Below are 24,683 nucleotides of genomic sequence, written 5' to 3' on the forward strand. Positions count from 1 at the left end.
GTAATAAACACCCATTTCTTAAAGGTACTCTCACTACAGATATTTATACACACCCATTTAGAAACACCCATTTCTTAAAGGTACACTTACATGACAGTCTACCTACACGGACAGCAGCGGTTCAAGAAGGCAGCTCACCACCACCTTCTCAAGGACAGTTAGGGTTGGGTTACATTTATGGCTTTGCCAGTAATGTGTACATCTCACGAATGAATAAAATAAATCATGTTTCAGCGAAAAACTCAACAGAATCCAGAAAATGGACTTCACTGATGAGATCTTGGCGAGAATACTTCTATTGGTGAAGATTGGATGAAGAAAAGCGAATACAGAGATTGGACCTGATGGAGTTCTTTAAAATTCTGAATGGGTTGGACAGTAATGGGTTGGCATGTGCATGCACTCCGTGCGTGGTGAATCCAAATTAAGGGCCATAAATACAAGGAGGGAGATAGAGAACCTCGTGGAGTGGTGTAACGCCAACAATCTCTCCCTCAATGTCAGCAAAGCTAAAGAGCTGGTCATTGACTTCAGGAAGCTTCCTGTCCACACCCCTGTCAGCACCAATGGGGCCGAGGTGAAGGTGGCTGACAGCTTCAAATTCTTAGGGATGCACACCGCTGAAAATCTGTCCTGGTCGACGCTATGACCAGAAAAGCACAACAGTGCCTGTATGTCCTCGGGAAACTGAGGAAATTCGGCATGTCCACATTGACTCTTACCAATTTTTACAGGTGCACCATAGAAAGCATCCTATCTGGCTGCATCACAGCCTGGTATGGCAACTGCTCACCCAAGACCGCAAGAAACCTCAGAGAGTCGTGAACACCGCCCAGTCCATCACACAAACCCACCTCCCATCCATTGACTCTGTCTACACCTCCCGCTGCCTGGGGAAAGCGGGGCAGCATAATCAAAGACCCCTCCCACCCGGCTTACTCACTCTTTCGACCTCTTCCATCGGGCAGGAGATACAAAAGTCTGAGAACACATACTAACAATTTCAAAAACAGCTTCTCCCCGCTGTTACCGGACTCCTGAATGACCCTCTTATCGACTGATTTGTTTTCTTTACACATAGACATAGACACAGACATAGAATTGACAGTGCAGAAGGAGGCCATTCAGCCCATCGAGTCTGCACCGGCCCTTGGAAAGAGCACCGTAATTAAGCCCACACTGCCACCCCATATCCGTAACTCAGCAACCCCACCCAACCCCTTTGGACACTAAGGGCAAGTCCAAGCCACCTAACCTGCACATCTTTGGACTGTGGGAGGAAACCGGAGCACCCGGAGGAAACCCACGCAGACACGGGGAGAACGTGCAGACGCCGCACAGACAGTGACCCAAGCTGGGAATCGAACCTGGGACCCTGGAGCTGTGAAGCGACGGTGCTAACCACTGTGCTACCGTGCCGCCCGCATCTTCTCTACTGAGTAGTACAACCTTCCGTATGCTCTCCCGATGCCTGTGTCTATGTATTTACATTGTATATTTATGTATGTCCAATGTTTTTTTCATGTATGGAACGATCTGAGCTGTACACTGTACCTCAGTGCATGTGACAATAAAACAAATCCAAATACAAGATAGTTACTAATAACTCCAAAAGGAAAATAGGAGAAATTCCTATACTCATTAGGAGATAGTGGGGTAGTGATAAGGTCACTGGACTAGTAATTCAGAGGGCAATGCACTTGGGGCATGGGTTCAAATTCCATCATGACAGCAGGTGGAATGTGAATCGATTCCGGCCTTGTGTGACTGTGGAGTTTGCACATTCTCTCAGTAGCTGTGTGGGTTTCCTTCCGCAGTCCAAAGATTTGCGGGTTAAGTGGATTGGCCATGATCAATGCCCGGAGTTACATTCCCCGCCCGGGAATAGGGCGGGGGCCCAGGTAGAGTCCTCTTACAGAGGATCAGTGCAGCCTCCATGGGTTGAATGGCCTCCTTCTGAACTCTAGGGATTCTATGAATTTGATTAATAAATCTGGAATAGAAAGCTAGTCCCAGTAATGAAACGAGCAATTGCTGTAAAAACTCATCTGGTTCGCTTCATGTTCTTCGAGGAATGTCCTTTCGGGAAGGAAATCTGCCATCCTTTCCTGGTCTGGTCTACCTGTGACTCCACACCCACAACAATGTGGTTGACTCTTATCTGCCCTCTGCAGTGGCCTAGGAAGTCACTCAAGGGTAATTAGGGATGGGATACTGAGCTCAACAGTGACACCACAACCCATGAAACAGAAAAAGAAAATTCAAGAGTGGTTAGAATGCAGGACTCGCTACCACGGGAAATTGTTTACAATTCAGTTAGGCAAGTACATGAAAGAAAAGGGGATAGAAAGATATGGTGAAAGGGTGAGTTGGTCAAGGGGGATGGTGAAGAATCATGAGGAGGATAAAACCAGCACAGGCGAGTTGGGCTGAATGGCCTGTTTCTGTATTTCTTATTCTATTTCATTCAAGCACATTGTACTAAAGGATCATGGGCTTGATTCTCCCCTACCCGTCGGGGCGGGGAGTCCCGGCGGGACGGAGTGGCGTGAACCACTCCGGCGTCGGGCCGCCCCAAAGGTGCGGAATCCTCCGCGCCTTCAGGGGCGAGGCTGGCGCCGGAGTGGTTTGAGCCGCGCCAGCCGGCGGGGAAGGGGCTTGGCGCCATGCCAACCGGCGCCGAAGGGCCTCCGCTGGCCGGCACGAGTTGGCGCATGCGCACGAGCCCCAGCGTGTGCTGGCATCATCCCAGCGCATGCGCAGGGGGGATCTTCTCCGCGTCGGCCATGGCGGAGGACCACAGCAGCCGTTGTGGAGGAATAGAGTGCCCCCACGGCACAGGCCCGCCCGTGGATCGGTGGGCCCCGATCGCGGGCCAGGCCACGGTGGGGGCACTGCCCAGGGCCAGATCCCCTCGCGCCCCCCCACCCCTTGGACCCCGGAGGCCACCCGCGCCGCCAGGTCCCGCCGGTAAGTACCTACTCTAATTTACGCCGGCGGGACCGGCAAAAAATGGGCGGCCACTCGTCCCATCGCGGGCCGGAGAATCACCGGGGGGGGGGGGGGAGCCGCTGACAGCGGCCGCCGGCCGGCCTCGGCGCAATTCCCGTCCCCGCCAAATCCCGGCGCCGGAGAATTCGGCAGCCGGCGGGCGGGGATTCACGCCGCCCCCCCCGGTGGTTCTCCGACCCGGCAGGGGGTCGGAGAATCCCGCCCCATGTTCCTGGGAATGCTAGGTTTCAGTGGTTTTTTTCCTGTTAAAAGTATCAATGATTTTAACTTGATCATATTAGCCAAGTTTTTCAAGGCGTTTTGTAATTTTAACTCAGCATTTGAGTTATAAAATGAGCAGACTGCATTGAAAATAGATCGCATCATTAAGTGTCTCACCACAGCAATTGTGCCCGAATATGAATACAACATAGCAGAAAGAAATTAGTTTCGAAAGAGACACGGAGAGTGCTTCTGCAGTGACTAATTATCCAGAGTAAACACATTGTTCAGAAGCCATGTAGCACCGTGTCATCCCAGAGAACCCGCAACTGTTTTGGGCTTTCAGTGCAGGTGATACAAGAACCTGCAGAGTTACAACAATTAACAAATTAATGTATTGGTGGGAGAAAATAATGAACTTGCATTTCTATTGCTGTTTGCTCACCCGTGCAATGTTCTTCCTTTCTAACTGGGAGGTGACCCCATTTGAACGCAGCTCAATGTTCTTTTATTCATTCATGGGGAGTGGATGTTTCTGGCAAGCCCAGCATTTGTTGTTCTTCCCTAATTGGACAGAATTGATTGGCTAGGCCATTTCAGAGGGCATTCAAGAGTCACATGTCATTGCGCTGAGGACCCGGGTTCGATACCGGCCGCGGGTCACTGTCCGCGTGGAGTTTGCACATTTTCCCCGTGTCTGGGTAGGTCTCACCCCCACAACCCAAAAGATGTGCAGGGTAGCTGGATTGGCCACACTAAATTGCCCCTTAATTGGAATTATTTTAAAAAAAAAGAGGGGCTGTTTAGCACAGGGCTAAATCGCTGGCTTTGAAAGCAGACCAAGGCAGGCCAGCAGTACGGTTCAATTCCCGTAACAGCCTCCCCGAACAGGCGCCGGAATGTGGCGACTAGGGGCTTTTCACAGTAACTTCATTGAAGCCTACTTGTGACAATAAGCGATTTTCATTTCATTTCACGTAGGCCAAACCAGGTAAGGATGGCAGATCTCCATAGAGCATTAGTGGGTTTTTACCACAATGGTTTCATGGTCATCATTGGACTTTTATTTAAATTTAGAGTACCCAATTCTTTTTTTTTCCCAATTAAGGGGCAATTAAGCATGGCCAACCCACCTACCCTGCACATCTTTGGACTGTGAGGGTGAGACCCACGCTGACGCGGGTAGAATGTGCAACTCCACGTGGACAGTGACCCGGGGCCGGGATCAAACCTCAGCTTCGTGAGGCAGCAGTGCTAACCACTGTGCCACCATGTCGCCCTGACATTAGACTTTTAATCCCAGATTTTTATTGAATACAAATCTCACAGTCTGCCATGATGGGATTCGAACCCTGGTCCCTGGAGCGTTACCCTGGATTATCGGTCCAGTGACAATATCCCAACGCCATCACCTCCCCTAATTTGAGTTTGGAATTTGACATTTCTCATGCCTGCCACGAACTGTTAATGTGCCAGCAATTTCAGAGCCTGTCTATGTGACGAGAAAATGAAGATGTGCACCGAAGCTCGCAACAAAGAGAAACGGAGCAGCTCCATCAAGTACTTAATGGGAATTGCTAGCTGGTACTCACCTTTTGTAAGGTTCAGTAAAGACAGGAATGAGTCAGGACAAGCTATTAATATTCAAAATATTCAGGCAGATTTTGATGATAAAACAAGAGCATTTGAAAGATGTTATCCATTCTGAATGTGAAAATTGACCAGCACCTTGTGGCCATGAATCCCAGATCGTTGTAAATTGCTGAATGATTTGCGTTGCCCTGCCACTTGCCTCAGAAAAATTACATCTCACGTTTCACCTCCCCGCAAATTTCATAAAGTTGCTGCATTTCCACTTCAAATATCCCACAGAAAGATATGTCTTGTATTTAAGAATGTAAGAATTCATTTTAACAATATTATATATTTAACCTCTATTCAACCTCTCTTGCCCAGAAAGTAAACATTCATAAATGTGGGGTCTCATTCCTTCAGGTTTTGAATAGTTTGATTTTCTAAGAGTTTTGAAAAAATTCTCCTTTCTGTCTCTTTATCCAATTATCTCTCTGATTCTCTCTCTCTCTCTCTCTCTCACTCCATTGAGACATCAAATAGAGCCTCTCAGTCCTTCCTCTGTTTATTTCTCAATCCTTAAATCTCATTGGTTAGGGAGATATACTGCATGTCCCATTGTTCACCAGGTACCAGATATCCGGTTGCTCTCATAATGCTGATATCAGCTCACAATCCAGCAACTTAGTGGGCTAAAGATTTCAAAGCTAAACGTGCATGACAAGTCAAACTAATGGGAAATGCTGTGCGTTGTCCTACTCCAGAAAATTCTGGGCCATTACTTCCATATGTATTTCCCATCAATTTTTAACAATAAAACTTGCAATGTGGGCAGCACGGTAGCATAGTGGCTAGCACTGTGGCTTCACAGCGCCAGGGTCCAAGGTTCAATTCCTGGCTGGGTCACTGTCTGTGCAGAGTCTGCACGTTCTCCCCGTGTCTGCGTGGGTTTCCTCCGGGTGCTCCGGTTTCCTCCCACAGTCCAAAGATGCGCAGGTTAGGTGGATTGGCCATGATAAATTGCCCTTAGTGTCCGAAAAGGTTGAGGAGGGGTTATTGGGTTAGGGGGATAGATGGAAGTGAGGGCTTAAGTGGGTCGGTGCAGACTCGATGGGCTGAATGGTCTCCTCCTGTACTGTATGGTCTATAAGTATGCGAATGCTCGCATTTAGAATGGAAACTTGGGGCGCGATTTACCACGCAGCCCATGTTTTGCCGTGGCAGAGGCGGCCTGTGATGCACGATCAATGACCACTAAAGCGAGGTTGTAGTCCAACTGAAGGCTTTAATAAGCTAGATGTTTCCCCCAGCAGCTCAGGTACAGAATGAAGGCTGCTGGGGCGGCACGGGCTCTTATACCCCGCCTAGCAGGGCGGAGCTACCATACCGCTTGACCAATAGGAAACATACAACTTCTACCAGTAGTGTTACAGCATTACCAGGTACCGTAGTACCTCTACACAGACTACCACATTCACCCCCTGTTAAAAAAGAGTGCGGCAGGGGTGGTGGCCTGATATTACAACATGGTAACGTGGTAGAAAGTATAGCTATGGAAGTATCGTAATACCTCCATACAGCTTTTTGTAACTATTTACAATTCTATTTACTATTTATAATTTATGATTCATAATTAACTATACATTTTAAAATGAAGCAATCAGTCGATTGGGGATGGGCCTTGTCCGCATAGTTGGGAACCCACTGGGCTTAGTAACTGAAAAACCCTAGGCAGCGCTTCAGGGCCTTGGGGCAGTGAGGGAGGGGGATCTCCAAAGCTTCGGTGGTGACTCCGGTGGTGGCTCAGGCGTCTGCGACTCCGGAAGCGTGGCCTCGATCTCCATGGCAGCTTCGACACCCCTACACGGCGCTGGTGGGGAAAACGGTTGACCTGGGAAGGGAGCGTCTGCGAGGTGCGTCGGTGGGTGGGGGGGCCTAGACGGGGCCGGCGGAAGGACCGATCCTCCTGTAAGGTGCACTGGTGGAAGGGAGGGTTGGTCTGGTGGCTGGGGTGTGCGTGGGGCTCCGGCGGGCGCCAGGTCTTGTAGGGAGACCGTATCTTGTCGGCCGTCGGGGTACGCCACGTAGGCATACTTGGGGTTAGCGTGGAGAAGATGGACCCTCTCGACCAATGGGTCCGACTTGTGCGCCCGCACGTGTTTTCGGAGCAGGATGGGTCCGGGTGCTGCCAGCCAGGTCGGGAGCGAGGTCCCAGAGGAGGACTTCCTGGGGAAGACCAGGAGACGTTCGTGAGGTGTGTGGTTGGTTGTGGTACAAAGCAGTGACTGGATGGAGTGGAGGGCATCCGGGAGGACTTCCTGCCAGCAGGAGACTGGGAGATTCCTGGACCGTAGGGCCAGTAGGACGGTCTTCCAGACCGTTCCGTTCTCCCTCTCTACCTGTCCGTTACCTCTGGGGGTTGTAACTGGTCGTCCTGCTCGAGGCGATGCCCTTGCTGAGCAGGAATTGATGCAGTTCGTCGCTCATAAAGGAGGACCCCTATCACTATGTATGTAAGCGGGGAACCCGAACAGTGCAAAGATGCTATGGAGGGCCTTGATGACGGTGGTTGCGGTCATGTCTGGGCAGGGGATGGCGGATGGGAACCGGGAGTACTCGTCAATCACGTTCAGGAAATACGTGTTGCGGTCGGTGGAGGGGAGGGGGCCTTTGAAGTCCATGCTGAGGTGTTCAAAGGGACGGGAAGCCTTTATCAGGTGCGCCCTCTCTGGCCGGTAGAAGTGCGGTTTGCACTCCGCGCAGATGTGGCAGTCCCTGGTGGCTGTCCTGATCTCCTCGATGGAGTAGGGCAGGTTGCGGGTCTTGATAAAGTGGAAAAAGCGAGTGACCCCCGGGTGGCAGAGGTCCTCGTGGAGGGCTCGGAGGTGGTCCACTTGTGCGTTGGCACATGTGCCACGGGACAGGGCATCAGGAGGCTCATTTAGCTTCCCGGGACGATACAAGATCTCGTAGTTGTAGGTGGAGAGTTCGATCCTCCACCGCAAGATCTTATCGTTTTATACCTTGCCCCGCTGTGCATTATCGAATATGGTCAGTGAGGAGAGTGAATCTCCTGCCGGCCAGGTAATGCCTCCAACGTCGCACAGCTTCTACTATAGCCTGGGCCTCCTTTTTGACTGAGGAGTGGCGGATTTCGGACGCATGGAGGGTACATGAGAAGAAGGCCACGGGTCTGCCCGCTTGGTTGAGGGTGGCCGCCAGAGCTACGTCAGACTCGTCGCTCTCGACCTGGAAGGGGAGAGACTCGTCGATGGCGTGCATTTTGGCCTTTGCAATGTCTGCTTTGATGCGGCTGAAGGCCTGGCGGGCCTCTATCGACAGGGGGAAAGCTGTGGATTGGATCATGGGATGGGCCTTGTCCGCATAGTTGGGATCCCACTGGGCTTAGTAACTGTAAAACCCTAGGCAGCGCTTCAGGGCCTTGGGGCAGTGAGGGAGGGGGATCTCCATAATGGGGCGCATGCGTTCAGGGTTGGGGCCTATAACTCCATTTTGAACTACATAGCCGAGGATGGCTAGGCGGTCGGTGCTAAACACGCATTTATCCTTGTTGTATGTAAGGTTAAGGACCTTTGCGGTCTGGAGGAATTTTCGGAGGTTGGTGTCGTGGTTCTGCTGGTCGTCGCCGCAGATGGTGACATTATCGAGATACGGGAATGTTGCCCGTAAACCGTACCGGTCAACCATTCGGTCCATCTCACGCTGGAAGACCGAGACCCCGTTGGTGACACCGAAGGGAACCCTTAAGAAGTGATAGAGCCGCCCATCTGCCTCGAAGGCAGTGTATTTGCGGTCACGAGTGCGGATGGGGAGCTGGTGGTAGGCGGACTTAAGATCCACCATGGAGAAGACCTTGAAATGCGTGATCCTGTTTACCAGGTCGGATATGCAGGGGAGAGGGTACGCGTCCAGCTGCGTAAACCTGTTGATGGTCTGACTGTAGCCGATGACCATCCTATGTTTCTCCCCGGTCTTTACCACCACTACTTGAGCTCTCCAGGGACTGTTGCTAGCTTCAATGACTCCTTCCCTCAGTAGCCTTTGCACCTCTGACCTAATAAAGATCCGGTCCTGGGCACTGTACCGTCTGCTCCTGGTGGCGACGGGTTTGCAATCCAGGGTGAGGTTCGCAAACAGGGAAGGCGGATCGACCTTGAGGGTCGCGTGGCCGCAGACAGTGAGGGGGGTATAGGGCCACCGAATTTGAAAGTTAGACTTTGGAGATTACACTGGAAGTCTAAACCTAGGAGTGTGGCCGCGCAGAGGTGGGGAAGGACGTAGAGCCGGTAATTTTTAAACTCCCTTCCCTGGACTGTGAGGTTTGCTACACAAAACCCCTTCGTCTCTACTGAGTGGGAACTGGAGGCCAGGGAGATTTTTTGATTAACGGGGTGGACGAGGAGAGAACAGCGCCTTACCGTGTCGGGGTGTATGAAGCTCTCCGTGCTCCCAGAATCGATTAAGCAGGACGTCTCGTGCCCGTTGATTAGTACTGTCGTTGTAGCAGTTGAGAGTGTTCGAGGCCGGGACTGACCCAGGGTCACCGAGGCTAATCTCAGCAGTTGAGTGTTCTCTTTGGGCGGTGTGCGGTCAGCCGAGCTGGGGTCCTGGGAGTCCATCCAAGATGGCGGCTCCCATTGGTCGTACATGGCTGGGGGTGCACAAAATGGCGGTGCCCATCCATCGAACGTGGCGTCTGCGGAACAAGATGGCGGAGCCCACTGGCCGCACGGGGACTGTGAAGAGGTTTGTGGTGGCGGTCCGCATTGCCTGGCATACCACCACGAAGTGGCCCTTTTTACCGCATCCCTTGCAGGTGGATGCGCGGGCCGGGCAGCGCTGGCGGGGGTGCTTGGCCTGCCCGCAAAAGTAGCAGTGGGGGCCCCCGGGGTTGCCAGGCCGTCTTGCAGCACAAGTTTGTGGGGGAATGGGGGTTGTCTCGGGGTCGGCTGCGGAGGGGTTCCACGCTGCCCAGGGGGCTGCCGTGCGGTCGGGAATGTAAACGCGGGCGGCAAGGGCCTCCTTGAGGCCTCGGGTGTCTTTTTCCAGCAATCGCTGGCGGATTTGGGAGGACAGCATATCTGCCACAAAAGCATCCCGGATCAAGTGTTCTGTGTGGTCGCTCACCGAAACTTGCGGGCAGCTGCAGTTTCTCGCCAACACCAGGAGCGCACGGTAGAATTCTTCCAGCGATTCCCCAGGGATTTGTCGCCTCGTTGCTAGCAGATGTCGGGCGTAGACCTGGTTAACCAGGCAAATATAATGTCCTTTTAGCAGCTCTACTGCTGCATCAAAGTCGTCCACGTCCTCGATGAGGGTGTAAATCTCCGGGCTCACCCTCGAGTGCAGGACTTGCATTTTCTGCTCTCCTGTGGGTGTGTTTTCGGCCGTTCCGAGACATCCTTTAAAACATGCCAGCCAGTGCTTGAAGATTGGCGCTGAGTTCGCTGCGTGGGGGATGAGTTGCAGACACTCCGGCTTGATTCGGAGCTCCGTCCTTTTAAATCTAGCTTATTAAATTGATGCAGATCAGTGACCACTAAAGCGAGGTTGTAGTCTAACTGAAGGCTTTAATAAGCTAGATGTTTCCCCCAGCAGCTCAGGTACAGAATTAAGGCTGCTGGGGCGGCACGGGCTCTTATACCCCGCCTTGCAGGGCGGGGCTACCATGCAGCTTGACCAATAGGAAACATACAATATCTACCAATGGTGTTCCAGCAATACCAGGTACCGTAATAACTCTACACAGACTACCACAGCCTGGCATTGGAATCTTCTTATCACGCCGTTGTCAACAGAACAACGGCACCTCCAATGTCACAGTGCTCCCTCGGTAATCTAGTGAACCTCGTCTGAACCGCCTCAAATTCACTTTGTTGTGCATTTCCAAATTTAATCGTACCAAATTGGTGACCGCAGCTTTAAAAGCCCAGGCCCAAAGTTCTGGAATTACCTTTGTCAACCTATCCTGTGAAGCAGCTTCAGATGTTTGGGTTAAAGAAGGTGTATGGGTACAAGTAGATATTACTGCAGCGTCCGGCGGGGTGGGTGGGTGGTTTGGGGGGGGTTGTGGGGGTGAAACCCACACAGACGCAGGGAGAATGTGCAAACTCCACACGGACAGTGACCCGGGGCCAGGATCGAATCGGGGTCCTCTGTGCCGTAAGGCAGCAGTGCTAACCACTGCATCACCGTGCTGCCCTGAATTACTTATCATTAAAACTCATTTTCACTTATCAGTTAAAAAAAAATAGATATACAAAAATGGAGAGGGCATCTTTAAAATGGTAGTTATATTAGACTGGTGCTCCGCAAAGGTTACCCCTCACCCACTAATACTGCTGTGAATCTTTGTTTAGAAGGGAAGAGATTATGGGACGATTTGATAGAAGTGTTACAATAGTATGAAGGGAAGGGGCATCATAAATTGGAACAGGCCATTTGCATGGTCGGGAGTTCAAAAACCAGGCGGGCGATTCTCCGAGCCCCGTGCGGGGCCGGAGAATCGCCGCAACCGCGCCCCGACGCCGGCGAGCGATTCTCTGAGGTGCGGAGAATCGGCGCCATTTGCGTCGGCGCGTTTGGCGCGGCGCCGGCCGCGGGCTGCTGGAATCGGCGGGGCTGCCGCTCCGATACGACAGAGTCCCGCTGGCGCCATTCACCCCTGTTCGCTGCCGGCGGGAACTCTGCGGGAACAGTCGGGGGGGTGGGGGTGGGGGGGGTGGGGGGTGCGGCCTGGAAGGGGGGGCTCCTTCACCGGGGGGGGGGCGACCTCCGATGGGGTCTGACCCGCGATCGGGGCCCACCGATCGGCCTCTCCCCCCCCCCCCCCCCCCCGGGCTTACTTTTTGGTGCGGCCGCCCCTTAACACCAACTCCATCTTGAGTCGGGGCCGGCGCGCTAAAGAAGTCCCCCATGCATGCGCAGGATGGAGCTGGCCCAACTCCGCATGCGCAGGATGGAGTTGGCCCATCTACGCATGCGTGGGTTGCCGCGCCGCCGCGTGAACGGCTCCGGCGCCATGCTGACCCCCTGTGGGGGCCAGAATCGGACGTACCCGGGCCCGGTTCGCGTCGTCGTGTAACACAACGGCGTTCACGATGGCACGAACACTTGGGCCCAATACTGGAGAATCGCCCCCCCACAGGTTGTAGATGTTAAATGCAAGTGATTTCAGACAGACACTACAGGGAAAGGTTTTCATACAGATGGTGAGAAATGAACTATCAGAGTTGGTGACTGATTGCAGAGACCATTTCAACATTTACGATAAGGATCCATCGATTTGACCGCACCAAAACAGGCCATTGGCTTCATATGGTCTATGCCAGCATTTATGTTCCACACAAGCTTCTCCTCCCCCACTTCCATCTCACCCCATCAGCTGACCTTCTAGTCCTTTCTCCCTCGTGTTTACCCAGCTTCACCTTAAATGTATCAAAATTATTCACCTCAACCACTCCCTGTGGCAGCGGGTTGCACATTCTGGCCAATCTGCAAGGTTCTCCTGAATTTCCCCCATTGGATTAATCACTGGGAACAGAGTAGGTGTGTGGGATTAGGACCCCTGCTGGTGTGGAGGCCAAATATCACCCAAAAAATGTCCGTGCAATTCTGTGTATGCAATTCACCTAAAGACTATATTCAAACCTGACTCAGCAATGCCACAAAAGATCATCTAGTACAAATTAAAAACCAAACTACTATTTCCTCAAACAACTTAAATCTAAATAGGAAAAGCAGTCAGGTGGGAGATGCCACACACAACGGGAAACATTGTGGTGAATAAGTGTGTGGCTAACGGGGGCGTTCTTTTTGTATTTGTACTTGGTACAGCACGGTAGCATTGTGGATAGCACAATTGCTTCACAGCTCCAGGGTCCCAGGTTCGATTCCGGCTTGGGTCACTGTCTGTGCGGAGTCTGCACATCCTCCCCGTGTGTGCGTGGGTTTCCTCCGGGTGCTCCGGTTTCCTCCCACAGTCCAAAGATGTGCGGGTTAGGTGGATTGGCCATGATAAATTGCCCTTAGTGTCCAAAATTGCCCTTAGTGTTGGGTGGGGTTACTGGGTTATGGGGATAGGGTGGAGGTGTTGACCTTGGGTAGGTTGCTCTTTCCAAAAGCCGGTGCAGACTCGATGGGCCGAATGGCCTCCTTCTGCACTGTAAATTCTGTGATCTGTGATGTGGGTGTCACTTGCAGAGCTGGCATTTTAATTCCCATCCCGAGTTATCCTCGAGACAGGGCTGGTGGATCTTCTTTGTGAACTGTCCATGTGGTGAAGATACTCTTGGTTTGTTAGTTCCATTCTGTCCAGTCTGGACACCGAATCCGTCCACCAAATAATCAGCTTCTGAAGCAGATCCTCTTTTCACAACCCACGGATGTGCCCCAAAGTCAAGCAGCTCTGAAAAGGAACAAATTAACATTGACGCGTGGGAGGAACTTGGCACATACTGTGGTGCCATGTCATCCAGTACACCGGAACAATATCGGAAGCTGATCGCCTGAACTTGCTGCGGAGAAGTGAGACAAGCGGAGGGAGAGCAGAATCCCGGTTCAAAAGCCCCCCCCACCCCCCCCCCCCCCCCCCCCCCCACCCCCACCCGCCTGCCTCAGCACAACTCTTATCCCTTCTGCCCAAAACCTGTAGCCCCAGGATTAGCCAGCCAAGTTACCTGAGGGGACACAAGCCAGCCTGGCAGACTGACGACGATAATGATGACTTCCACTGTGGACAAATACAGAATGTTCTCTCTCGGAAGGGGGAAAGGTGACACGCAGGAATTGAATTTACCGAAAGCACATTTTGGGTTGGCAGATGTGGCTCAGATGTTTGGTTGAGTCAAATCCGTTATTATTGGGGATGTTGAGAGGATTTATACTAAACAAGGCAGACAACTGGGAGAGAAGTTCAATCACATTCTCCGCTAACAGAACCATTACCTTCGGACATCGTACAGCACACTGCCAAGAAACATAAATAACCTTTTTTGTAGGACTGTATCACCCGACATCATCTTCTTTTCCGGTATATTCTATTGACCACCCAGATTTTTCCATCTGTGTTTAATTTTAGCGTTTGACTATTAATGACTAGAACAGATGTGTTTAACCCTTAATGTACTCTGCAGATTGTGGTGAGGATCACTCTGGGATTTGATTCCCAGAAATCGCTGCATCGTCAGGGTTTCCATCCTTCGGATGAGGCATTAAACTGAGGACGCGGCACGGCGGCGCAGTGGTTAGCACTGCTGCCTCACAGAGCTAAGGACCCGGGTTCGATCCCGGCTCTGGGTCACTGTCCGTGTGGAGTTTGCACATTCTCCTCGTGTCTGCGTGGGTTTCACCCACACAACCCAAAGATGTGCAGGGTAGGTGGATTGGCCGCGCTAAATTGCCCCTTAATTGGAAAAATAAAACTGAGGACTCTCCACTATTTCAGTTGTTTGAAGGGACGTTATGAGTTGAGTAGCACCCTTGAGGAAAAGCAGTGAATGCCCCTGGGGATACTAGCAAGATTCCTCCTTCAATTAATTCCATTGAGAACACATTAACTGCTTGTGGCATCTTTGCTGTGTCACATTTACCCAATCTAATACAGGTATTACTCCTCAAAGTAATATCACTTATGATTGAGGTATTTCTGAGATGATATGTTTTTTCCGAACACAATGTCAACATGTTTCTCAGTTATGACAGGCCACAAATATATCGATGTTAATCTTATGAGAGATGCATGAGCTCTAGGAACAATATTAAACTGCTGTGGCGCAATGGGGGCGATTCTCTGAGCGACGGGCCGGAGAATCTCCGCAACCGCGCCCCGACGCCGGCGCGTGATTCTCCGAGGTGCGGAGAATCGGCGCCATTTGCGCCGGCGCGTTTGGCGTGGCACCGGCCGCGGGCCGCTGGAATCGGCGGGGCCGCCGATTCTCCGGCCCGGATGGGCCGAGTGGCCGCGCCGATACGACAGAGTCCCGCCGGCGCCGTTCACCCCTGGCCGCTGCCGGCGGGGACTCTGCGGTAACGGTCGGGGGGGGCGGCCTGTGGGAGGAGGGCTCCTTCACCGGGGGGGGGGGGCCTGCGATGGGGCCTGGCCCACGATCGGGGCCCACCAATCGGCGGGCTGGCCTCTCCCCCTCCCGGGCCTACTTCCTGGCGCGGCTGTCCCCTGAACACCGACGCCATGTTGAGTCAGGGCCGGCGCGCTAAAGAGGTCCCCCGCGCATGTGCGGGTTGGCGCGGCGCACATTTGGCACCGTGTAAGGAGGCTGGAGCGGCGTGAACCGCTCCAGCGCCGTGCTGGCCCCTTGTGGGGGCCAGAATCTGTCATACCCGGGCCCGGTTCGCGCCGTCGTGAAACGCGACGGCGTTCACGACGGCGCGAACACTTGGGCCCAATATTGGAGAATCGCCCCCAATATTTAACCCGATGTCTCGCCAATATTGAATGATGAACTCAAGTGGAGCCCAATAAAGAGATTCTGATAGAATAGAGTCGTAGATGTTTACAGCATGGAAACAGGCCATTCGGCCCAGCTTGTCCATGCCGCCCAGTTTCTATCACTAAGCTAGTCCCACTTGCCCACATTTGGCCCATACCCCTCTGTACCCACCCTGCCAATGTAACTGTTTAACTGTTTTCAAAGGAAAAAATTGTATTTGCCTCTCCCACTGCCTCTGGCAGCTCGTTCCAGACACTCACCACTCTCTGTGTGAAATAATTTCCCCTCTGGTCTCTTTTGTATCTCTCCCCTCTCACCTTAAACCTACGCCCTCTAGTTCTAGACTCCTCAAACATTAAAAAAAAGGAAAGCAACACATTACAAAGCGATGACACATTGACAGCTTGAGCTGGCAATTCAATCCAATGATACCGATCGCCACGGTTTACAGTCAGAATAGATGTCTAGTCGCGATTGGGCTCAGTGTGAACAGCGATGGCGGTGAAAGCTTCATGGAAGGCACATATTGCGAAGACAGCTCCGGGGTCTCACAGCCCAGACCAGGAGCAGCTGAGAGATGAGCTTCTTGAAGTCAAGAAATAGTCAACGAAAAGAACATCAGATGAGGACAATTGAATGGCTGGCCCATATCGCTGGGATTCATTAATAATGGCTCAAGCAGAATAATCACGGGAGTTATAACCCTCTTGAGCATGTTACAGCGTCGTAGTGCATCCAGTGCCTCCTCCCTGTGTTTTTTTTAAGTTTACCAGAATTACGCTGCCTGGAAAATATCACTTATTTACTTTCCTGCTGTTACCTTGGAAACCAGAGCAGTGTCAGATGGGCAACTGTTGCTGCCATACCACAGAAACGCAGCTGCTGACTTTGCTAACATGACAAGAGTTATAAATGGAACCATACAGTCAAACAAACTGATAAGTCAGTAAACTGCTTATAGTTTACGAGCAGCAGAAATGAGGGGGGACAAAACATCCAGTAATTCTTAGATGACAAGGCAACAACGCTGTTGGATTCTGTTGAATTCACAATTAATTATCCATGAAATGTTATGGTTGGGTAAGGTGGATGTTTGGGTCACTCACTTTATAAACTCCAGAGAAAAGCAGCCAATCTTGATCTCACAGTCCATTTAATCAAAGTTCAGTCGCTGAGCCTAAACAAAATCACTGGCGGAATAGAAAATAGGGGGAGGTGTGTCATTGAGTCATCGGGCTGAGTAATGGGGGGGGGGAGGCAAAGTCGTTATCGATCCTGGAGCAGGCAATCTAGGGACTTAGGCTTTGGTGCTCCAGGGTGGGGACCAGAGGGTGCGGGCGATTAGGTCAGAAGAGGAGGGGGGGGGTTTGATCCTAGAAGGGGTCACGCCCTCATCATCAAAGGGCATCTTCTAAAGATCGAACCTTGCCCTCCTTCTTACCTTTTGAGGAACTCTGTTGTGGGGCTGAGACCCACGCAGACACGGGGAGAATGTGCAAACTCCACACGGACAGTGACCCGGGGCCGGGATCGAAGTGAGATTTGCAACGCCGGGACCGCCTCGCAAGGTCGAACAAGATTTTGTGAGACGTCGCGATCTGGATCGTGCCCTCGCTGATAGTACAGTACGGAGCCTGCATTACATACTCTGAAGTGGGGCTTGAATCCACCATCTACTGACTCAAGTTACCAACTGAGCCAGAGCTGATACTTCAGAGTAGGTCGGTGAATCAGTGCACAGCTTCACATTCATAAGGACATGTGAACAATGCTAACGAGAGGTCCGTGTCCTTTCAGGTTCCGCATAGTCCTCTGATTACAACATCTAATTGCTTCTTAACTGGTCCCAGCGCTGCACTCAATCCATGTGTTAATATTCTTTGTGTAAAGACTTCCTGACACATGCCTAACGCTGTCTTTTATTTGTCCCTATTGTTGAAGTAATGCTCCACATCTACCTTTCTAATCCAATTTCTGATCCTATTCACTTCTTCAAGATCTACTCTCAGTTGCCTCTCATGGAGCTGAAAAGGTCTGAGCTTTTCCTCGAATGTAAAGGAAATAATCCAGGTCTGCCCTTCCCCCAGGGTCTCCATTCTGTCTCAATGACTGAGAACTTGACACAACATTGGAGCATGGACTTGGAAAACTGATACGTTTGGAGCAGCATTGACTGATACCAGTAGAAGCTAATGGCCGCTAGCCAAGACACCCAGGAGAATCATAAAACCTTACTTACGTTGGATTGTTGCAGTGTCTCTCTGCGCTCTGTATTCCTGCGCTGCAGGTTCGACTGCAAGGGGACCAAGAACCCCAGACTCCCCAGTTTCCATTTGTACTCTCGGGCCGCTGCTCTGTGGATATGCAATCTCCATCGAAGCACCACTGCAGGAAGAGGTGGAGTTACTGTCGGATATTAGATTTCCTTCTCATCAAAGTAGGAATTGTTAAAAGTGGAAATGTATTGTTGTCTCCGTTGCTGGCACCGTAGACTCCCAACTCAGATACAACCAAAACACCCATTTATATAGCACCTTTATCACTGTAAAGCATCGCAAAGTGCAACACAAGAGTATCATCCAAGACACATTAAGGAGATATTAGGACAGGGGATCATAAGCTTGCTCAAAGTGATAGGTTTTAAGGAGCATCTTAAAGAAGGAGAGTGAGGTTTAGGGAGGGAATTCAGAACTTAGGCCCAGGCAGCTGACCGCAGTTGGGGGAAGCGATGAAAATCGGGCTGAATAAGAGGTAGAACCGGAGGGGAACAGCGATACAAAACTGATCTTGTGTACTCTGACCCAGCTTTAGAGAAAAGAATGCTGCTTTACAAATCCTTGAAACCCTGGGAGTGGATATTGTAAAATCGAATTTTACCCCACTGCACCTTTGCCCCAATTACACAAAATCAACCCACACTATCTACTGTGACATTTTTAGCTCTCTTGCCAGCACCTCCACAATATCTCAGAATGTTGTTGACCATTTTGCGTTAGTCAGTCCAGGGTGATGGGAAGCTTTCTTCGGTTTTTGATGTCTGCATCTCTGCGCTTCTAAACTCTGAGTACAGACCCAGAGTCCTCAAACATTCCTCCTACGACAATCTCTTCATTCCAGGGATCATTCTTGTGAACCTCCTCTGGACCCTTTCCAAGGCCAGCACATCCTTCCTTAGATACAGGGCCCAAAACTGCTCACAATACTCCAAATGGGGTCTGACCAGAGCCTTATACAGCCTCAGCAATACATCCCTGCTCTTATATTCTAGCCCTCTCGACATGAATGCTAACATTGCATTTGCCTCCTTAACTGCCGACTGAACCTCCACATTAACCTTAAGAGGATTGTGAACAAGGACTCCTCAGTGTCTTGTTCTTAAGATTTCCAAAGCCTTTCCCATTTAGAAAATAGTTTATAGGGTGCCATTGAATGGGGGGGGAAAAGAGTCCCCTTTTGCACGCATTAAGCAGGGTGTTAAATGCCACCCCGATTCTCGCCCCCCTCCCCCCTTTCAGCACCCCACTATAGCCTCGGGACCTCCTTAATGCCCCAATGCACCTCTTAGGGGTCCTCAAGCCCCCCCCCTCACCACCTCATAAGGGTAGGGCACCCCCAGGCCTGATGCCTGGCATGGGCAACCTGGCACCCAAGCACCTTGGCACTGCTAGCCTGGCACCCTAGCACTGCCCCTGCCCAGGTGACACTGCCAAGGCTCCAGGCTAGCAGTGCCAAGGTGCCCAGCTGGCAGCGGGAATGCCAGTGTACCACCCTACTCAGAATCTCGGTGTCTCCGATGGCCTGGGAGATCCGCCCGGTGCGTTACGCCTGGTCCATGTTTGTGTCGACACTGCTAAATGGTGCCATGGTGAGCTCTCCCAGGTGCGGGTGTTCGTACCCAGGCCTCGGGAGCATCAGGGGCCAACATATCAAAGTGAGCCAGACCTACACTACCTTTTCCTCTGCATTTCTTTGTATGATGTTGTTATGCTCTTAATTTCCTTCACCGACCTTCCATAGAAACAGGTGGATTGGCCAACTTGGTGCAACCTAATGGCCAATTAATTTGCGAGTAACATAAAACACAGCCAGACATTGCTCACCCTCTTGATTGGGTTGGAAGTTTCTAATCAATGAAAGAGGTTAATGTGGTTGCAAACAGCTGATCTCCATTGGGGCCCACAAAAGGAAAACAGAGGCCAAGGAAAGGGAAAGATTACTGGGGGAGATTTTAAGGGTGGATAGGGAATTTGCAGAGACCCCGGAGGAGGAATTGTACAGGGAGAGGAGACGACTCCAGACGGAATTTGACCTTCTGACCACCAGAAAGGCGGAGGTACTGTGGAGGAAGGCACAGGGGAGGAGGTATGAATATGGGGAAAAGGCTAGTCGCCTGTTGGCTCATCAATTGCAAAAGAGGGCAGCAGCGAGGGAGATAGGAGGAATTAGAGACGAAAGGGGAGACACGGTGCGAAGGGCAGGAAAGATAAATGAGGTGTTCAAGACCTTCTATGAGGAACTGTATAGGTCTCAACCCCCAGAGGGAGAGGAGGGGATGCGGCAGTTCCTGGACCAATTGAGGTTCCCGAAAGTGGAGGAGCGGGGGGTGGTAGGCCTGGGGGCACCGATTGGGGTGGACGAGGTTATTAAGGGACTGGGAAGCATGCAAGCAGGGAAGGCCCCAGGACCAGACGGGTTCCCGGTGGAGTATTACAGAAAATATGTGGACTTGTTGGCCCCGTTGATGGTGAGGACGTTCAATGAGGCCAGGAAAGGGGGGACTCTACCCTCGACGATGTCGGAGGCGACGATATCGTTAATTTTGAAGAGGGATAAAGATCCGTTGCAGTGCGGGTCCTATAGACCCATTTCATTGTTGAACGTGGACGCCAAATTGTTGGCAAAGGTACTGGCATCGAGGATAGAGGACTGTGTCCCGGGGGTGGTGCACGAAGACCAGACAGAGTTCGTAAAAGGGAGACAACTGAATGTTAACGTGCGACGACTATTAGGGGTGATAATGATGCCCCCAGTGGAGGGGGAGGCAGAGATAGTGGCGGCAATGGACGCAGAGAAGGCATTTGATAGGGTGGAGTGGGAGTATTTATGGGAAGTGTTAAGGAGGTTTGGGTTTGGGAACGGGTTTATTAGCTGGGTTAGACTTCTTTATGGGGCTCCAACGGCAAGCGTAGTTACAGGTCGACATAGATCGGAGTATTTCCGACTATATAGGGGAACAAGACAGGGATGCACGCTGTCTCCATTGTTGTTCGCGTTGGCAATTGAACCTCTGGCCATGGCGTTGAGAGACTCCAGGAAATGGAGAGGGGTGATTAGAGGGGGAGAAGAACACCGAGTCTCGTTATATGCGGATGACCTATTGTTATACGTGTCGGACCCAGCGGGGGGAATGATAGAGGTTATGCGAATTTTGAGGGGGTTCGGGGATTTCTCGGGGTATAGGCTAAACATGGGGAAGAGTGAATTATTTGTGATACATCCAGGGGACCAGAGTAGAGAGATAGAAGGCTTGCCTCTAAGGAAAGTGGAAAGAAACTTCCGATACCTGGGGATTCAGATCGCTAGGAGCTGGGGAACCTTGCACAGACTTAATCTGACACGGTTGGTAGAACAAATGGAGGAGGACTTCAAGAGGTGGGACATGCAGCCTCTATCGCTGGCGGGCAGGGTGCAAGCAATTAAGATGATGGTCCTCCCGAGGTTCTTATTTGTATTTCAATGTCTCCCTATACTAATCACTAAGACCTTTTTTAATAAAATAGACAGGAGCATCACGAGCTTCGTGTGGGCAGGGAAAGTTCCGAGAGTAAGGAGGGGGTTCCTTCAGCGTAGTAGGGACAGAGGAGGATTGGCACGACCGAACTTGGGCGATTACTATTGGGCCGCCAATGTGGCAATGATACGTAAATGGATGATGGAGGGTGAGGGAGCGGCGTGGGAAAGACTGGAGAGAAAGTCCTGTAAAGGGACGAGTTTAGAGGCGCTGGTGACGGCGCCGCTACCGATCTCACCTAAAAAGTTTACCACGAACCCGGTGGTGGCGGCAACATTGAATATCTGGGGACAGTGGAGGCGACAGAGAGGGGTGCTGGGAGCCCTGGTGGGGTCCCCAATCAGGAACAACCATAGGTTCGCCCCAGGAAGAATGGATGGAGGATTTCAGAGCTGGTTCCAGTTGGGAATTAGGAGGGTGGGAGATTTATTTATAGATGGGACTTTTGCGAGCTTGGGAGCATTGGAGGAAAAGTATAAGTTGCCCCGGGGAAATTTCTTGAGATATATTCAGGTGAGGGCATTTACTAGACAACAGGTGAGGGAATTTCCGTTGCTCCCGACACAGGGGATACAGGACAGGGTGCTTTCAGGGGTGTGGGTCGGAGAGGGCAAGGTGTCAGAGATTTACCGAGCGATGAGGGAAGAGGGGGAGGAGTCGGTGGGCGAACTAAAAGGAAAGTGGGAAGAAGAACTAGGGGAGGAGATAGAGGAGGGTATGTGGGCTGATGCCCTAAGCAGGGTAAATTCCTCTTCCTCATGCGCCAGGCTTAGCCTGATTCAATTTAAGGTGCTACATAGAGCACACATAACGGGAGCAAGATTGAGCAGGTTCTTTGGAGTGGAGGACAAATGTGGGAGGTGTGGCGGGAGCCCGGCAAACCACGCACATATGTTTTGGGCATGCCCGGCACTGGAAGGGTATTGGAAGGGAGTGACGGGAGTGATTTCGCGGGTGGTGAAGGCCCGGGTCAAACCAGGCTGGGGGTTAGCTCTATTTGGAGTTGCGGAAGAGCCGGGAGTGCAGGAGGCGAAAGAGGCCGACGTTGTGGCCTTTGCGTCCCTAGTAGCCCGGCGCAGGATCCTACTCATGTGGAAGGAGGCGAAACCCCCCGGACTGGAGGCCTGGGTAAATGATATGGCGGGGTTCATTAAACTGGAGCAGATAAAGTTTGCCCTGAGAGGATCGGCTCAAGGGTTCACCAGGCGGTGGCAGCCATTTCTCGACTACCTAGGGGAACGTTAGAGGGAAGACAGATGACCAGCAGCAGCAACCCAGGGGGAGGGGGGGGGTTTAGTTTAGGTCAAAGATAAAGGGGTTTTGTTACTTGTGTATTGTTTAACATTTCTGTATTGTTATTGTTGCGTTTGCTTTGTAAGAGGGGAAAAATTGTTGTTTGGGAAAAAAATTTCAATAAAACATTTATAAAAAAAAAAATGTGGTTGCAAACGTTACCTTGTTCTCTCCACATTTGGTACCATCCACAGCAGCATCCAGCTTGGAGTGGCAAGTATTGCCAACGGTGCACCACAGCGTGTTGCAGACACTCTGTCAGCGAGACACAGGCAATTATTACACTCAAAGCAGCAACTCACAATTTTATGAGAGTCCAGAGAAACACTCACTTCTCCCCAGAGAGGGCAGAGAAGTGTTAACAGAGGATGCTCAAGGGATTTACGGTATTACTCAACCCTAGCTGCCCTCCTGCGTATCCCCACTCCCTCCCATCCCCCAGTACAACGTCCATGCTGGAGACTTTGCACCAGGTTTTGGGGCCCTGTGTTGAGACCAAATGGAGCCGGAACGGCAAAAAAGGCACAAATTCCGTGTTGACAATGTAATCCAGTGCCGAGGGAGTGCTACACTGTCAGAGGTGCTGTGTTTTGGATGAGGTGTTAAGTTGACGCCCCAAATACCTTCCCGTGCGGGTGTGAAAGACCCCATGGCATTATTCTGAAGACAAGCTAGGGAGTTCACCCTGGTGGGCTGGCCGATATTTATCCCTCAACTAAAATCACAATTTCCTATATTGCAGCCGTGACTGCGGGCGCAATCCAACGGCCACAACTGCACCAGAAAGGCAGCTTGCCATGGGGCAGCGTGGTCGTTGAAAGCCGGGAGACCCCGCTCCCGAGGTCTACCCGACTTGCAAGGCCTCACAAGGTCCAACGCGATCTCGCGAGACGTTGCGAGGTGAATTCCGCCCACAATGGGCGGGATCACGTTTTCGAAAATCTGCATGTTAAAGCAAGGAAGCTAGCCTTACTCTAATGTGCCGATTCCCGAGATACCCGAGGTTTTGGGAATCAACCCCTTTGCCTAACCTTGGGCGAGTGCCATTGGTACTGATCCCCACACACAGAATGGCACTCATGGGGGTCTCCAAGCTCCATGTCCTTTGGTGCACTGGCGCCACCCAGGCACCCTCCCAGTGCCAGCTGGGCATCCTGGCAGTGTCACCTGGGTTCCAGCCTGGAATTGTCAAAGTGCCTGGGTGGCACTGGTAGGGGCACTGCCAGGGTGCCAAGCTGGCATTTTTGCATGCGTGTAATTGGGCTGAGCTTGCCCGCCTGGGGTGGTACGGGAGGAGGCCGGGGACCCTCTCACGTTGCGTTTGGGCATAGGGGGGAGGTTGGGGATTCTTTCTGGGTCTCAGAGATCGGGGTGCCATTTAAATATGGCGTCCCGATCTCTCGCTACACTGCGGAGTTCTGGCGAATGGAGCTCTCCATGTACAAAACGGGCCTTTGTGCATTCGCTGTTCAGGCCCCTTATTCAATGCGAGTCGAGTTGAATAGCCACGTGTTTCTCGGTATTGCGAGCGCCGGGAAACATGCGACTACACGTGCTCACTAGGGGACTTTGTTCCCTTTTGGGAAAATCGCGTCCTGCACTTCAGGAGTATTGGCCGGGAAACACTTTGCATCTATAAATACAAGACTTTCCTCATCTTTTATATCGGGTTCTAAACCACACAGGGCTTTGTGCCCTTTCGACTGGCACTAATTACCTAATCCCAGAACTAGGTTCAGATCATGATTTTTGGAATTGCAAAGGACTTACGTCCATGTTGTCGCAGAACACAGATTGGGCTCCGTACTGCAGCCGACACTGGTGATTGACGTCATACAACACTCCCGGTGCCACTGCGGGCAATTCAACAGCTTCCTTGATGGGCAGATCGTCCAGACAGAGGCCCCAACCGCGGCTGGAAGTGGCAACGAGATAAAATCAAATAAAGGCGTATCAATAAAACACAAAGGAACGGGAGTGGCTTTAGTGATAACTGGGGGGCACGAGAAGGGAAATAATCCAAATCAACCATTCATTCTTACGGTTTCAAAACGCAAAAGGCTGATGCCCAATTTTCATCTCGTTTCCACTGAAGCGGCTGGTGTCCCCCGGATGCAGGAGATGACGTGGGCCACTCACTATCCTGCACCTAACCAGCTGCCGCTCCTTGTGTGCAAGCTGAGACTGCGATTGCCAACATACTATCCGACTATGATGGGCCGCATCTCTGGGTCTGACCTCGCCTAAAGCCTGCAGCAACGGATCAGGAGCAGGAATTCTAAATGAGTTTCCACAAATGAGAAGGTCCATAATTGTGGCAATTTAGTTCCCCCACCCTCCAACAC

General features: G+C 51.6%; 1 protein-coding gene across 1 annotated transcript in view; it reads right to left on the reverse strand.

Moving 5' to 3' along the window:
* Window positions 1-24,683, reverse strand: part of LOC140387312 (uncharacterized) — a 404,134-nt gene that overhangs the window by 267,849 nt on the left and 111,602 nt on the right. The window contains exons 9-11 of the mRNA XM_072470241.1: window positions 24,109-24,253; window positions 22,501-22,593; window positions 17,494-17,639 (exon numbers count right to left, since the gene is read on the reverse strand). Coding sequence (XP_072326342.1) covers window positions 17,494-17,639; window positions 22,501-22,593; window positions 24,109-24,253 — 384 coding nt within the window. The remainder of the gene's footprint in view (window positions 1-17,493; window positions 17,640-22,500; window positions 22,594-24,108; window positions 24,254-24,683) is intronic.

Source organism: Scyliorhinus torazame, chromosome 12 (genome assembly GCF_047496885.1).
Source record: "Scyliorhinus torazame isolate Kashiwa2021f chromosome 12, sScyTor2.1, whole genome shotgun sequence".
NCBI lineage: Eukaryota > Metazoa > Chordata > Chondrichthyes > Carcharhiniformes > Scyliorhinidae > Scyliorhinus > Scyliorhinus torazame.